This window comes from Halichoeres trimaculatus, unplaced genomic scaffold (assembly GCF_033239565.1).
Source record: "Halichoeres trimaculatus isolate MK-OKI-2021-1 unplaced genomic scaffold, fHalTri1.1 fHalTri1_scaffold_5, whole genome shotgun sequence".
Taxonomy (NCBI): Eukaryota; Metazoa; Chordata; class Actinopteri; order Labriformes; family Labridae; genus Halichoeres; species Halichoeres trimaculatus.
The window spans coordinates 25040709-25057680 of NW_027437183.1; the positions used below are offsets into that span (position 1 = coordinate 25040709).

At 41.9% G+C, this 16972-nt stretch overlaps 1 protein-coding gene across 1 annotated transcript; it reads right to left on the minus strand.

Annotated features, from left to right (window-relative positions):
• prlhr2a (prolactin releasing hormone receptor 2a) lies at positions 1 to 8889 on the minus strand. The gene is made up of 3 exons (XM_074670695.1): positions 8601 to 8889; positions 3611 to 4098; positions 1 to 2935 (listed from the first exon to the last, which is right to left on the minus strand). The coding sequence occupies exons 2-3, from the start codon at positions 4075 to 4077 to the stop codon at positions 2299 to 2301; spliced, it is 1104 nt and encodes a 367-aa protein (XP_074526796.1). The 5' UTR covers positions 4078 to 4098; positions 8601 to 8889; the 3' UTR covers positions 1 to 2298.
• Between the last annotated feature and the right edge of the window lie 8083 nt (positions 8890 to 16972).

Below are 16972 nucleotides of genomic sequence, written 5' to 3' on the forward strand. Positions count from 1 at the left end.
AAGAATACAGGCAGAACATTGCACTATTTTACAATTCTTTGTCAACTTTATGTCAGACAACTCATTGCAATGGTTTGAGTTGTCTGAAACCTTCAGCTTGCCGTAGTTTATCTTCCTGCTTGGAAAACACTTGCCTATTAGTATTTCCAAATATGGAGTTCTCAGTATTGTTTATAAAGAGTAAATGTGATATGTTTCTTGAAATTTCAAGTTCTGCACAAAGTTTTATCCATCTATGCTAACATTAGCATACCAATGCAGTTTCCCTCATATGTTAGCATCAAGCAGAGCTGCATTGAATAAGAATCCCTTTAAGAGAGTAATGTGCATTTCCCTGTTTGTTCAGTTCCACAGACAGGGAGTAACTTAAGCTAGGTTAGCACAACTTTAGCAGTGTAGCATAAATAAAAAGCATGATCTATGCAATGCAGCATGCGTCACTTATTTTGACAAAGAGAGTTAAACTGACACAGGAGACATGTTGAGTCACTATAAATTTTACAGCTTTGTTATAAATTTACCCGCTAGCCGGTAAGCTCCTAATGTTGCCTGGCTGTAGCTCACTCCTGTACGTTACTGAGAAGAAAGAAGTGGAGAATGAGGATTGAATGGACTCAGACACTTAGCATCATTTTCTGTCTTATGAGCAAAACTTTACAGTAATAGAGGATGTGGAATAAACAGATAGATCTGGTCTTTCTGCTGCTGATGAAATCATTTTTTGTTTGGTGTTGAAACAAAAACCAGAACTTCACAGTGCACGGTAAGAGTACTCTATAAGGTCTTCGTGAACAACAGTATTTTTGTCTTCAGGCTTCAAACTGATAGTATCAACAATGTGGTTTCTTTGAGTCAAAGCTCAATGAGCTGTTTTTGTTCTTAAAGCTTTTAAAGCTTTTATTTTTGTTTGTTGATTTTTTTTGCTCTGTAATCATAAACTCCAGTCTGCCGTCTAGTTCTTGTTTTTAACTGACAAATAGTAGAGCTTCAGAGGAACTGCCATGCTGAGGAGCAGAGTTATATTTCACAGTCACTTCAGTGTGTAATTATCTTCCACGCTCCACGTCCTGCTGCTCTCTCTTTGTGCATCTTCTTTTTTTTTTTTCAAATTAAATATGAGACAGGTGGAGGGAGCTACAGAGAGAGGGAGAGAGTGATGGCAGTGTCTCTGTACTTCGTTCAAAAGGTGCTTGTGTCAGATCACTCAGTCTGGTTCTTTAACCCCCTACTACTAGGAATTGTGCAGAGGCAGGGCTGGAGAAGCAGAGATCCTGATGTGACATTGTATCGAGTGGTGTTGGGAAAAACATAACGTAACAAACAAAACAACACAAAAACATAGATCTAAGTAGCATAACTGAAAGGGACTGTTTATCCTCAGTGACCTAATGTCATATAAATATCAAAGCAGTTATATATTCTCTCTTAGCTGCTATTCTAAGACAAAGTTTGGATTTAATATTGTGACCAATATTGTTTGTGCTCCCTCCAAGTTGGGAATATCTGAAGATTCATCAAATCATTAATCTGTGATAAAAAGCCAAAGCTTTAGGGGCTGTGTCCATTAAAGCCTTTAATTTTAATGCTTTTCAAATTGAATCCTGCTCAGCATCTTAGGCCCCAAAACCCCCAAAGCAGCAGCTGATGTCTGTACCACCTCTCTGCTTTTGAGTGTCGCTTCTTGTTCATCAGCCAATCAAACACAAGAAGAGGCGGGACTTCTGAGATCAAGCTTGTCACCACAGTGGCTGAGGTTCATACAGACAAGAAAATAACCACACCCACTTTTTTCCCAGGTCAAGAGCTCCAGCACACTCTGAAACATGATCTCAACCTTTTGTTTTTAATGAAAGGTGATTGAGTGAAGGTAAATTGGAGCATGCAGAGCATTATAAAACAGACCTAATGGGAGGCATAAGTAGAAGTGCCACCGGACAACTTTGTAACCTAGCAACAGCAAAGAGCTGATGACAAGCACCCTGAAATTGAGGTCAGGCTTTAGGGACATCAAGCATTAAAGGACACAAGACCTTACCACAACATTCACAAATATCACTGCTGTAAGGCTTACTCCAGAGATCCTGCATTAAAAAGCTCTAACTTTAATGGAAGGTGCTTCTGAGATTTATTGGTTCCTGTCCTAAGAAAGCAGAGTCCCTCAGAAGTCCCTGGTCCAGAGACAAATCTTGTGTTGTTAACACAGCTTGACAAACCTACACCTCTCTATTTCTGTATGAACATCAGCAGAATGACAGGAGTGTAAACACAAAGAAGTAGACAAACCAAGACAACACAGCTTCACAGAACCACGCTGGCTGTGGCGCAATTGTTGGCGGAGATTCCGATGCGACGGCGGCATGTGAACATTTTACGCAACTCGGCACGAAAGCGGTCATGCAGCCAGGCATAGAGGAATGGATTACAGCAGGAGGAGCTCATTGCACACAGGTGACAGAGCAGCTGAATGAGCAGGAAGTAGCGTTTATCAATGAGGTCAATGTCAATGTCTCGCAGAACGTTGAACACACTGATGGGCATCCAGCACACACCAAACGCCGCCACCACCAGGCTCACCAGCCGGAAGGTCTTGCGTTTTCTCATGCGCTGGGCCTCAGCCTGGCTCTGGGTGTGGTGTCCGGGAACGACACAGTTCCTCAGTTTGACAGAGATGCACAGGTAGGAGATGCAGAGCGCTGACAGGGGCAGGACATACGTGATGAAGAGGGTGCTGTACGCATAGGCCAGACGCTCCCTCTCCTGACCCATCCAGAACTCCTCACAGATGGTGAAGCCCTCAGTCTTAAACTCCACATGATAGGTGTGAGCCACGGCGGGGGCCACCAGACCACAGGACAGCAGCCAGATCCCAGACAGGAGGTAAGTGCACGCCAAGACAGAGATCCGCTTTTTCAGAGGATGAACCGTGGCATAGTATCTACACAGGAACAGGAAGTGTCAGCTTCATCAGATAATACTGTATGTGTGTATCAAACTGTTTCTAATGATGAGAAGAGGGCAAACTAGAGACGATTGTACAGGAAAAAAATGACAGCACCTTTAAGGCATTGCTTGCCAACAATGGTCACCAACAGAGAACACAACTGTTGGGTGCCACAAATAATTAAGCCAGTGAATAAAGCCAATGCTAAATAGACAGCAGCCAACAAAAAAGGATGCTTTTAGTTACAGAAAAATCTAATTCAGCTCTGCCATTGCATGCAAGGTTGAAGCACAAAGCTCGGTATTCAGACATGAATCCTTAGAGTCTTGCAAAAACACTTTGGTAGTCTAATTAGAACCTATACGTTCTTTATCCGGCCTGCATCACACTGAGAAAAACTGAAAGGGCTCGGTGTAAAGAGCTGAGGAAGATCTACTTTGCAGCCTTCTGAACCCTCTTTTCATAAAGTTATACAATGCTAAAGTTTCTTTTGACGCCCTGTGAAAGGAGAAAATTAGTTAACAGCTGTTATGTCTGATAAATCTGAACATCAGTGCAGCACATGTAACCAGAGTTATTCACTATGATGGTGGTTGCTCAGCAGAATTCCTAAGGCGGTCAGTCAATCAAGTGTTTGCATCACATCATTATTTGCTCATCAACACCTACCTGTCCACTCCAATAGCAGTGAGAGTGAAGACCGACACGTACACGGTCACAGGCTGAATCAGGTACACCAGGTAGCACATGAAGCGGCCGAACACCCACCCATGAGGGTTGAAGGCATATGCCAGCGTGAAGGGCACACACGTGGCGCACATTAGCATGTCCGAGAAGGCCAGATTCCCGATGAAGAAGTTGGTAACGTTGTGCATCTTGCGGGTGCGACAGATGACGTAAAGGAGCAGGTAGTTACCGAAGACGCCCACCAGAGCCACAAGGGTGTAGCAGGGGATGATGAGCAGCTTGAAGGACTGGAGCAGCTCCACGCCGACAAACTGAGGGCTGCTGCGCTTGGAGGAGCCGTTCTGCAGAGCCACCTCAAAGACCTGATCGCTGTTGTTCATGTTCAGCTCGTTCAGAACCACGCAGGGAGGGGTGAGCTCAGCTTGCCAGCCACTGCCTGTACCCTCCATGTCCTGGTGGCTGATATCAACCTGGAAAAACCATGGAAAAAATTATCAGACCACCTTTGTTTTCTTCAATTTCTTGTTCATTTTAGTGTCTGGTACCACTAAAGGTATATTACCTGAAGAATAAAAATGAACATGACAAAAATACCTAATATTTTATGCTCTATTTGACATGCTTAAGCTTAGGCTATATAAGAGGCCATTTCATATTATAAGAAGCACTGCACATGCAAAGGCTAAGAGTGCTTTCCTGCTTACATTCAAGCTGTAGCACATCTCAGAAGTTGTCAGCTCTCACATGACGCCTAAAGCAAAACAATTATTCAAAGCCACATGGGCAGTTATCCTGGCACTGCTAGAAATTGGCATGAGTGGGAGACAGGTAGCCATTAAAGTGAAGGTCTCTCAGACAGCCCTTTATTATGCAGAGAAAAAGCAAGCTGAACAGGGTACTCCCAAATTTCTAGCTGGTAGAGGCAGAAAACCCCTCGAAAACTTTCTACCCCTCGAGATGAGTGTGCACTGATCCGTTCCTGTGTCAGGAATCGTCGTCAGACCCCCGGGAACCTTAAAAATGAGTGGGCACTGTCGAGAAGTGCCACTCATTCAGCAAGGATGGTTTGAAACCGACTTTTTGAAGCTGATCTGAAGTGGCACAGGGCATGGAAGAAGCCCTTCATGAACGAGAGGCAGAGGAAAGCCTGGTTACACTGAGCTAGAGATCACAAGGATTGAAGGAGTGTCAGCTACACTAGACTATACTGTATGTGTGTACCAAACTGTTTCTAATAATGAGAAGCAGGCAAACTAGAGATTGTAAGAGGGACAAATGACAGCACCTTTAAGACATTGCTTGCCAACAATGGTCACCAACAGAGAACGCATCTGTTGGGTGCCACAAATAATTAAGCCAGTGAATAAAGCCAATGCTAAACAGACAGCAGCCAACAAAAAATGATGCTTTTAGCAACAGAAAAATCTATGGAAGGCGCCCTTCATGAACAAGAGGCAGAGGAAAATCTGGTTACTCTGTGCTTGATGTCACAAGGATTGAACTGTTGATGATTGGGAGAAGGTGCTTTTCAGTGATGAATCCAATTTGAGTTGATGTCCAACTTAAAAGCTTGGGGGACCAGACTGTCTTGCCCCCACAGTAAAACATGGGGTTGTTTCAGTGTGGGTGGAACTGGACAAATGCAGTTGTGTGAAGAGTGAATGAACCAGGTCGCGCACTGGGCTAGTCTTGAAAACAGTCATTTCCATCAGCTGGGAAACTCATTTCTGCTCAAATAACTGGATTTTTCAACAAAACAATGCCCCTTGTCACAAGGCAAGATCATTTAAAGCCTGGATGGAGAACCAGAACATTCAAACCTAGCTAACTCGATCACCAGATCTTGATCCAATCGAAAACCTGTGGAACATCATCAAACTCAAAATGGAGAGCCACAAGCCCAAAAGATCAGATCTGTTTGATTTTTTTTGCAGCAGGGATGGACTGCTGTGACAGCACAACAGTGTCAGAAGCTGGTGGAGATGCATGGCTGCAGTCATCAAAACACCGGTTATGCAATCAAGTGCTAACTTCTGTGTGTTTTATGTGACTAAAACAGACAGAAATAAAAGCATGGAAAGCCTGAAAGCACTGTTTTTGACTGTACAATGCCTTTGCTGGTAAAGTAAGATGACTTAAGTGATTTTGGTTATTAAGAAAACCACAGAAAATGGCAAGGTATCAGCCCTTGAATCAAGCTCTTGGGAGCTATTTTTGTAATGATTATATTTGTATAAACAAATGGGCCGTATGTTGTTCCAGACATCAAATGAACAAGAAATTGAAGATAATTTTTTTCCATGACTGTATGTGTTTAGAAACATGCGTCACTCCCTAATCAACACCTATATACAAACCCAGCATAGCTAATGAACATATGTCACCAACCATGCTTTCCACTCTAATAAGTTTCTTGGTGACTGATCACACAGTTTCAACAAGAATGCTTTACTTGTAATGAATTCACTCTATTTATATAGCAGTATGAATCAGATCTACTCTGTTCTTATCTGTCTGCACACAGTTCATGTTTGCGCCACTGGAGGTGTTGGATCAATCTAATTCAATTCAGTCAGTTCAATTTCTATACTTAGCCCAATGGAGGCAGCATCCTCAATGCTGAATACAGTAGCTGTATAACATCATACTAAGTGAAATTAAAAGCTGACACAGCAATGACAAATCCACTCAGTGGGAACGCTTTTTGAACGCTTTTTTTGCACTTTGAATGTACTTTTCAGATTTGATGGTGAATGTAGAAACCTGCTAAAATATTCATGTAGAAATTAAATACATCTAAAAGGGTATTTTTTCTGAGAGGTGTTGATCAGTAAGAACACAGTAATAGAAAATAATCTCATTGAAAAAACACCTGCTAGAAATCAGGATAACCAAAAAATCTGCAATCTGCTCCAGATTCAACCACAATGTCCATTAATGTTTCAGTCCTTTTGAGTTATGCCTTAGCTACCAGTCCAAGAGTATGACACCAATATGGAAGAGTTAAAAAAAATGAATTCAAACACACACACACACACACACACACACACACACACACACACACACACACACACACACACACACACACACACACACACACACCAAGCTAAAACCGATGATTTTTACAGCAGAAATAAATGTGAATGCAGCCTGGTTCTTGGGTCCAAATGGCTCATTCCTTCTCAGCACACACTCTACAGGGGGATGAGGTTTTTTTCATAACCTATTATTTCAGTTATTTAACGAATGAGTTAGCTAGAGGGGCATTATTTGCTATTACCAAGCAGCAACTTCTGTTTAAAGAATTAAGACAGTGCTGAAGTTCTAAGAACTGCTGTTTCTTGAGTGTCTACTTGAGGCTGGCTTCAGAAGTACCAGAAGTCACACACACACACCAAGCCAAAAAAAAAGCCATTTTCACTGCAGAAATTAATCTATTTACAGCCTGGTACAAAACACATCTCCCATCTGAATTGCTAATTTCGCTATTGGCACATTTTCAAGGTTTTTTTTTTTTTTTTTTTTTTTTAACCCAGTAGTGTAGAAGATCCTCCTTTCCCATCCCACATGTGCAAGTCTTGGAGTTTTGTTATATTGGTTCATGATGTGCTTATGTGCTGGGGTGTTTGTTCCTAACCCCACACTGTGCCCCCTCTACAGAAGTCTAGTCTCGTTTTTGCTTTTCCCCCCCTCTCCTGCCCTCTTGTGTTTCAGCTGTTTTTCACATCTAATTAAACGGGGCGCTGTGCATGCTGGTGCCCCCCAGTCCTACCACCTACCCCTCCTGTCCCCTTTATATGTCACTGTCTTTTTATGTTTCTTGGATGGGATGAAACTGAAATGAAATTTTGTTGCTCTGAAACATGTGCAATGGCAAGTAAAGTGTTCTTGATTCTTGAGAAGATATAAAGATCATGAGTTTTCCCAATCAGAGTCACAGCTCAGCTCACATGACTGACAGCTGTCGTGTAGCTGTTAGAAAGGAGCTCATGTCACTTCCAATATGGCCACTCCAGCTGATTTGCTTTAAAAAAAAATTTTTTTGGAAACAAACCAGTGATGTTGCAAACACTACATCCATTAATTATACAGTCTGTGGTTATAAACCTTCTCAGGTTAGGTAATGTGTGTAATGCTGGCCACCACTGCAAAAGTTTGTGCTCCAATTCGGCCACCCCTGTTCAAACAGTCTAGCTTCGCCACTGCTCTGGATGTCAGTTGATTAAACCCTTATCACCCAGAGGAACTGGAATATGGGGCTTGGAATAAATAAAAAGTTGATCAAACTTCCTTGCCTTCCGAAGCCGTCTAATATATATATATTTTTTAGACCAATGTCGTCCATCACTGCGGTATAAATGGTGAATATTGTGAATTTTTTGACAAGATCTTACATCTCAACGGGATGGTAAATCGGGGATTTTTCGCTGACGAGTCGAAATCTAACACTAAGAGATTTGTCTTAAAATCGCAGAACTACTGACTGACAGCTCCGAGTCACAGTTTCTGATGTTTTCGTCAGGGAGTGATCACAAATGTGTCCTTCAGTCCGAGCAGGTGTCTAAAATAAACTGGTTATATCACCACTGTATTCCTTCTGCCGTGGACACCTGAGACTCTGACCGCTTGGTTACACACCCATCACTCAAGGTATAAGGACAGTTCTCACAGCGTCTGCAGACGCTGAATATAATCGGATGAAAACTGCAGATGTATGAAAAGACACACCAAGGACACATGTGGAAAAAGCTTAAATCATCATTACTCCAGTGTAATCATTAAAAAAACAACAACTTTGCAGAAAAATATTTGCAAAAATGTTTACAATCAGATCTGATACATCTGTTTGCGTCTCTACATTTGCTGCACCAAGATTCTGAAAATATCTGAAAATATTAAAGACTGTTTATTCATCCACCGAGAAATCCTCTTAAATTTCAGTCCCTGAATAGTGAAGGAGTCACACACTCACCGCGCCTTGATGAATCTTCAGTGTCCAGACACAGAATGCGCGCTCAGAGCAGATCCAGCGCGGAGTCCCGTGCGCCTCTGGAGAGTTACGTGCCGCTCACACACATTTACGCAGGAGTGCATCCGCGTGTCCAGCCGCTCCTCGGCGCTGTGGTATTTCAATTATACCCCCGCAGAGTATTGATTTTCAGAGTAATAACTTCTGTTACCACTGAGTTGAAGCTTCAGGAGATTGTTGCCAGACAATCAACAGGTGCGGTCGAACTAACGCGCGCGGTTTGTGCTTTCATCTTGTTACTTGAATAACGAGTGAAGGAGCTCCGGACGCACGAGAATCGCTGGAGAACAGTTTCACCTGCTGTTTTAAATTAAGAAATATATCATATCTTCTCTCGCATACTATAACGCTCCCTGCAGCTTTTCATACAGCAGGATACAGAGGAACAATAAAAATGTCGTTTCTGCTATTTCGTGCATTTGTTAATGCGCAAAGGTCAAACTGCTGCCCTCCTCTCTGTAATGCGTCAGAGGTCAGTCCCTCAGTGTCTCTCATGTTTGATCTGTCTGACAAATATTTAGAGAGAGGAGAGAGGTCCAGGCTGATAACAGGCGAGGTGATGTGATGTCTGGGTGTTGGGTTGCCTTTGTCAAGCGCGCAGTGTGGATGCTGTTTTTCACTGGAGCAAACTGACTCCCAGCTCCCTTACTCCAGCATGAAAGTAGAGCACACAGCTGTGGCCACGTGCAGCCTAACGAGCATTGATTCTGCGTGAACAGCCCAGTATGCTGCAGCTGAATGGGAGATGCTGATGAGACCTTGATGGCAGAGGTTCTGCTCAGAGTGGTGGAAGCTCTGGGTCGGTCATCTGAAGCTTCAAAGCCTTTCTTGTAATCAATTGAGGGTTAATGGCTTTCTCTCCTCTTCCAACATGCAGCCAGTCTTAGCTCTGCAGGATCTGTTTTTGACTGTGAGCCACAGACTGTAGCTGGGGTTATTCTCTGGAAAGTTCAGCATTGAAAAATACAAAAAAAAAAAAAAAAAAAAAAAAAAAGTTGGGCCAAAATTGAAAAATGATTGTTTGTTCCCACTTGTTTTGCAAGAGTGTTTCATTTGTGTCTCTAAATATACAGCTCAGACTGAACAGCAGGGGAGCCAACTTCTCTTTGAAAGCTTGGATGAGTGAGGAGAACAAAAGAGTCTTATTCTGATGCAGAGGTAGTTCAAACCATAAAGTCATAGATCACACAGGCCAGAAAAGACTTTGACAAACTGTATCATTATCTAACAGGCAGTTTAATCTGTCCCTGAGTTTTAAACACAGCAGACATCTTTTTTTTTTTTTTTTTTCGTTCAATCAAAATCAGGCACTTAAGCTGAGGTTGCATCTAAACGAGTTTGCTCCTTTGTCCTCTGTGGTTCTGAAATGTGTCTGGCTCTACTGGTGTTTTAGAGGAGACTGTCGTGTGGAACACTCTAATTATTTTGTGCAGCACAGAGAAAAATATCTTTTGTTGAAACAGAGGAACAGCATTTTCTCACTCAGTGGCACTGCTGCAGACAACCACATTTATTTGTTTAGTCTGTGTAAACATGTTTACTGTGTTTTCCTATGAGGCTCTAAGAAGTGTTGAATTTCAGAAAGGAGATGCACAATGATAGATGTCTGCACTAATGATGTCACCAGGGCGCATGACCTCCAAGTTCTGCATGAACTTATGCAAGCTTTAGATTTTAGCACTTCTGCATAGGCTTCTTATTTTGTGGACGATAATTTTTACACCATTTTTGTTCATTATAGTCTTTATGTAAAGTTGAAAATGAATACATTACCTCATTACTGCATCCTGCAAAAAGTTATCCAAGGAACTTAGTGTTTAAAGAAAAAACGGAAATTAGAATCCGCAACAAGTGCACTCATGCTTGTTGTCAAGAGATGCTGGTGTTCATGGAAAATGAAGTCTCCTTTCTTGAAAAGTCTGTCCATACAGTGGGGAAAACAAGTATTGAACGCGTCAAACATCAACTGGGCAAGAGCAAATTGATGGTCCAATTACAAAGGTTGTTTTTTCACCAAGCAGTTAAATACAACACACCTCATGATGGGTAAAGGCAAAGAGCTCTCTGAAGACATTCACAACCTGATTGTTGCTCAGCATCAGGATGGAACTGGTTACAGACTTCTATCAAAGCACCTGAATATTCCAGTCAGCACCGTCAGGGCCATTATTAACAAGTGGAAGAAGCACCACCTTACCATCAACAGGCCATGCGCAGGAGCTCCTCTCAACCAGGGAGTCAGAAAGATAGTCAGAAGAGTACTCAACGAGCCAAGGACCACCCTGAAAGTGCTCCAGAAAGACTTGGAGGCAGCAGGTACAATTGTTACAGAGAAAACAATAGGCAATGCACTCCACTGCCATGGCCTCTATGAACGCTCAGCCTGCAAGACTCCATTCCTCAAGAAAAGGCATGCTGAAGCTGGTTTAAAGTTTGTTAAACAGCATCTTGACAAGCCTGTAGAATACTGGGAGAACGTTGTCTGGTCAGATGAGACCAAAATTGAACTTTTGGGCTGTCATACTACAAACCATGTTTGGAGGAGAAATGGCACTGCACATCACCCAAAAAATACTGAACCAACAGTGAAGTTTGGAGGTGGAAGCATCATGGCATGGGGTTGTTTCTCATCTCATGGTGTTGGCAAACTTCATATAATTAACAGAGCAATGAATGGAGCCATTGATGGGGAAATTCTTGATATGAATCTGCTGCCATCCACCAGGATGATGAAGATGAGACGTGTCTGGACCTTCCAGCAGGACAACGATCCAAAGCACACGGCAAAGTTGACTCTCAAATGGTTTAAAAAAAAAGAAAATCAATGTGTTAAAATGGCCTAGTCAATCACCTGACTTAAATCCAAATGAACATTTGTGGAAAGAACTAAAGAAAAGGGTTCACCAGAGGGCACCGAAGAATATTCAAGATTTAAAGACAATCTGTGCAGAGGAATGGGCCAAAATCACACCTGAGCAGTGTGGGCCATTAGTTAAAACATACAAGAAGCGTCTGGAAGCTGTCATCGCAAACAAAGGCTTCTGCACTAAGTATAAGATGAGTCTCAGTTAGTGTGTTCAATACTTTTCTCCTGTGTTATCGCACTTAATTCCACATAATCATTATTTATGGACCTGAAAAAGGTTGACATGTTCAATACTTATTTTCCCCACTGTATGTGTTATATCCCAAGATTCTTTTCACCCGCATCCAAAATGGTTCCATGTCAATCCTGCCCAGACCTGATATAACGCCCCGCTGTAGGCCTAAGTCTCCCTCTTTCCCTCCAAACCTCAGTAGGCAGACAGAGGAAGCAGATGTGTGTGAATCTGGACAATATGAACTTTAATTTGACCTAAAACAGACATGCACTGAATCATTGAGATTGTTCAGTTCTGATAAAATGTTTGTTTACTCTTAGAAATTACCTGACCAAATATAAGTTCTTTAGATTTACCAGATGGATCAGTGCATTAATTAAGGTGAAGGACACTTGTTGATGATTATTTCTCCAAACAGTCCGATGATTTGTAAAATTTCCTTCATACTTTGTTAAGATAAAATCATCTGAATTTATCCACTAAACCTGCCCAGATCTTACTCCAATAAAACCTATGGAAATGGTGTTGAAATGTGCACATCATCATCATATGTTCAATGTACCAAGGCCCATCCCTGGAGTATAGGGTTTTTCACTATGGGTCACCAGAATCAACAAACTTCTCACTAAGCTAATCAAATGTGGGTTTAAAAAACAAAAAAACACTGGATGTGACTCTTGATTGTTTTTTTAAAAAAAACAAAGAGCAGCTGCTTTGTGAGTTTATCCAAGGGCAGAAAAGTCAGTAGTTTTACAAGGTAACAGAAAATAACAGAGAGATCCTTACAAAGATCTCTCTCCAAAATGTCAAGCCAGTGAACAAATACTTCATACTAAGCTTTTGTCAGGGTAACTGTTCAACACTTAGGCAGAGTTGAGGCTGATTGCACCTTGCTGTGTCAAAGCTTTTGTCTAAAATGTGTGAACAAGAACACCTCGACTTGACTTTGAACAGAGAAGTGCAACCTTTCGGAGAGTTTGATGGACAAAATAGCCGTAAGACACAGAGCGATACGTGAACTGCACACAATAATTTGTGGTCACAAACTGTAACCCACTCGCTTTCCTGTGTGTGTTTCCGACAAGCTCTTGTCTGAAAGGCTGTTCAGACGCAGCATCGCTGGCATTTAAAGCTACCTCTAAGTGTCAGATGGTTCCCAGTATTCTGGGAGCACTTGCCTGAAGGTTGAACAGTAAGGAGTCATTTTGATTTTGCAGACAGTCATACACTGAAGTGGAAAAAGTCAGGTGCACAGTCCTCGAGATAACCGAGAAGAGATAGGGGAGGAATGGAAATCTGTTTTCTGGTTTAATCGCTCATCCTGCATCCGTAGTACATTTTGACACAGCCCATTCAAATGACTCATGTCAGTCTGATAGATACACCCTGCTGCTTTCATGAAAGCTAGCTCTTGACATCCTGATCCTTCAGATTGAAAAGACAGATAGTGTGAGGCATCTGTTCACTCCTACCAGCATTTTTCTTCTTCCTTTTTTAAACTTTCACGTTATTTCAAGTAGGTCTGACCTCCAGAAACTGCTGCACTCAAATACGGGTTACAGTTGTGTTTTGTAAATACGAAAGGTCACTGATGAGCCAAAAGGATGTCATGTAAACTCTGATGGCCTTTGATACTTAAAAAAAATCCTAGCAAATCTGAGAATGACTCAGCTGTTTTAATCACATCTGCAAAAAATGCACTGCTGAAAAAATAAAGGAACCACATAATCATAACAATGTAACTCTAGGTTAATCACACTTCTAGGAGATCAATCTGTCCAATAAGGAGGCAACATGGGTTCTGTTTCAGTTTCACCTGCTGTTGTGCAAATGGAACAGACAAGAGGTGGGAATGAGAGGAAATTAGTGAAACAACCTCCTCAAAGGAATGATTCTGCAGGTGGTGGCCTCAGACCATTTCCTTTTCCACATCTTTTCTGGCTGATTTTTGGTCACTTTTGCAATTTGCCAGTGCCCTAACTACCATCAAATTTAAATTTAGTCTTAGTCTTTTAAATAACACACCATTTGGTTTTATTCATAATTAAGTCTTCTAAAACCTTGAAGTCTTAGACAATAAATACCACAAGAATGTCAGTCTTAGTCTAGTTTTAGTCGACCAAATATTATCAGATTTTAGTCAAATATAATGTAAACAACTTAACTGTTGTGAAAACATCCTGCAAACAGTGTGAAGTTCTGTAAACTTTTATTTCTCCTCTTGTGTAACCGCTGCTGCTGCTGAGGGGCTGTAGAGAAGACTTTTAAGTGTTACAGGGCAACTCCGGTTTTTTGACACCTGGACCTTATTTATAGGTGTGTGCATGCTCATACACTCACTCAGACAAACATTATGCAGCTCGGAGTCCTTCAGAAGTTATTTAGATCCAGCTGATTTTAGCTGCACTTAGCGGGGGCCACGGCAAGGGAGCTTCAGCGCGGGACATAATCTCTGCAAAATCGCTTATTTCAGCTATATTTTTTCACACAAAAACACCGCTAAATAAGGCTCTAGTTCTCATCGTGTCTTTTCGTCCTGGCAGACTACCTGCATTTGTTTATATCTGGCACGTCGCGCGCGCGGACTGATACACTGAGCAGCGAGCGCCCCATAGCCAGCTGTGGCTCTGCAGCGGAGGTAGTGCCGTTTTACGACACGAAAGTAACACGCTGAAAATTCTCTAAATAAAGTGTGAATGCAGACCCATATCAGATTTTTCCGGTGGGAGTCCGTTTATTTGTGTTTTTGGTCTAGTAAAAATTGGTCCCGTCTGAGTGCAGAGGAAACCGGCAGAGGAGCAGGGAGGGGGTGTTTAGTGCGAGCGCTCTGGGCTTCTGCTGCACAAAAACACTGCTGTAGGGGTAATTTCTGCCCTAAACCTTGTGATAGGACCCAACTTGTTCCATACCAGAGTATCACTTTAAGAGGACAACAACTCAGCAGCAGGAAGAGGAGGCCCTCAAATAATGACCTCAAGCAGGCCACTAATGTGCATGTTTTAGCTCAAATTGTGAAGGTGGTATGAGGCCCTTAGTAACCATAAGTGGGGCCTGTGCTCACATCCCAACACCATGTAGGCTGAATGGCGTTTGCTGGAGAACACCAGGATTGTCAGATCTGCCACTGGCACCCTGTGCCCTTCTCAGAAGAGAGCTGGTTGCCATGGAGAATGTTCTGCTGCCTGTAACATCCCCCAGCATGACTGGTTTGGCAGAGGGTCAGTGTTGTTTTGGGCAGGGACTCCATGGGCTGGCCAGAGGTATTCTGACTGCCATTGGGTACTGGAATGAGATCCTCAGTCCCATTGTTAGACCACATGCTTGTGTAGTAGGCCATGGGTTCCTTCTGATGCAGGACAATGCTAGACTTCATGTGGCTGGAGTGTGACAGCAGATCCTGCATGATGAAGAGATTGATGCTATGGACTGACCTGCCTGTTCCACAGACCTGAACAGCTTAACACCTCCGGGACACCATGTCTCAATCCATCCACTGACGCCACATCACTACACAGACCAGGAGTGCATGAGTTGATTGATGCACTGATCCAGGTCTGGGAGGAGATCCCATTGGCAAACATAATAATACAGGCACGTGAAGGCCATACATGCTGCTGGGCCTCATTTATCTTGAGGGATGTCCACAGAAGTTGGATCATGATCTGGTTTTTCCACTTTCATTTTGATTCTGAATCCAGACCTTCAGAGGGTACGGCTTTTGATGTCCATTGGTGATGTTTATGTTATTGTTTCCTCAACCCATTCCACTGTGACATGAATACAAATTTTTAACTGGAATATTTCATTCACCGAGCTCCAGGTTGTATTGTTTCATTTTTCCCTTTTTTTATTTATTTATTTATTAGCTGTACAGTTTGGGGGCTGGAAATCACTCAAACACTCGTTGAAAATAACGCACAGATGACATATCCAGTGTCTAAACTGAAGGATTTTGCTTCTTTCTTTAGATAAATGCTAATGTAAAGTCAAAGCACTGAAAATAAATCCCTACTTCTTTGGTTTACAGGTCAGTAACATGGGTGTAAATTGGTTTTCCAGACAAGTGTTGCCAAAGTTCACACCAAAAATGAGTTAACTCCAACTGGAGTACGTGCAGATTTAGAAGAAAAAAAAAGCTAGTTCATGTTCAATGGTTTAAATCCCAAGTTGGAACAGATCATATTCTTATTTTTTAGCCGTATCCAAATGCTTTCTTATTCAGTAAAGCCTTCATTGCTTCCATCTCTCAGCTTCATTTATTGGTATTTCCTTAACTGAATTATTATTGTTCTTTACGATAGAATGAAAAGCTAATACTAAGTTTAAATTTTAAGAAAAGCACAAATTCTCTATGTTGTTTAATTTATTTACCACTCAGTGTGGGTTTTAATAACTTGCAAACCTCCCGGTTTTAATTACGTTAACGTTTTGAGCATTTTCTCAGCTCGTTTCAGAAATGGATGTGTATTTGCGTTATGTGACAGACTAAGGTCACAGACTTCAAAGTAGCTGCTTGAATTAAATAGACTGAAAGAGGATCGTTTAGTTGAGAGAAAGAGAAAAAAACAGCTTTATGCAATTTCCTGTAAGTATGCAAAGGACAATCTTTGAGCACATTTTTAAAATCAGCAGCATGTTGTGAGCCCTGGCAGGAGAGCAACATGAGCTTTGAAAATACAGAATAACATATTATATTCATATCATATTATTATATAAATGTCGCTAACAGAAATGATAAATGTACTTATGGATCATCAAAGGCAGACCCACAATAACGCACTAACATTAGGGCCAGTCAAGAGAAGGAAAAATCAAAATTTCAGGAATGAGTATTTCAGGGCTCATAATGTTATGGATTTCTCACATAGCTCAGTAAATCACCTGGTGGAGGAAACGTGTCTGGAATAACTGCTCTGCTTCCAGCTGGTCATGACTCACAGGAACAGAGTTTGATTATCTGTTAGTTTTGATCAGTGGCATGATAGCTGAGGAGGCACATCAACCGCCCCTATCGACCTTCATCGTTTTGTCTGTCTGTCTGTGCCCAGTTTCACAGTTTACAGCAAGTAGACTAGAGTTAAACAGTAGTTTCTTACAGAAGAAGTATCCATTAACAAAATCTAACTCTGATTTGACAGCCATCAACAGGATACCCAAACAGCTATTTGGCTCTTTGATTACAGACTTTTACTTTCAGATAAAGTCTGTTATTTG

Excerpts from the sequence above, each read along its gene's own strand:
- prlhr2a (XM_074670695.1), bottom strand. The coding sequence starts at position 4,077 with ATGGAGGGTACAGGCAGTGGCTGGCAAGCTGAGCTCACCCCTCCCTGC. Across the intron at positions 2,936-3,610 it reads ACTGCTATTGGAGTGGACAG|ATACTATGCCACGGTTCATC; the intron begins GTAGGTGTTGAT and ends GTTCCTGTGTAG.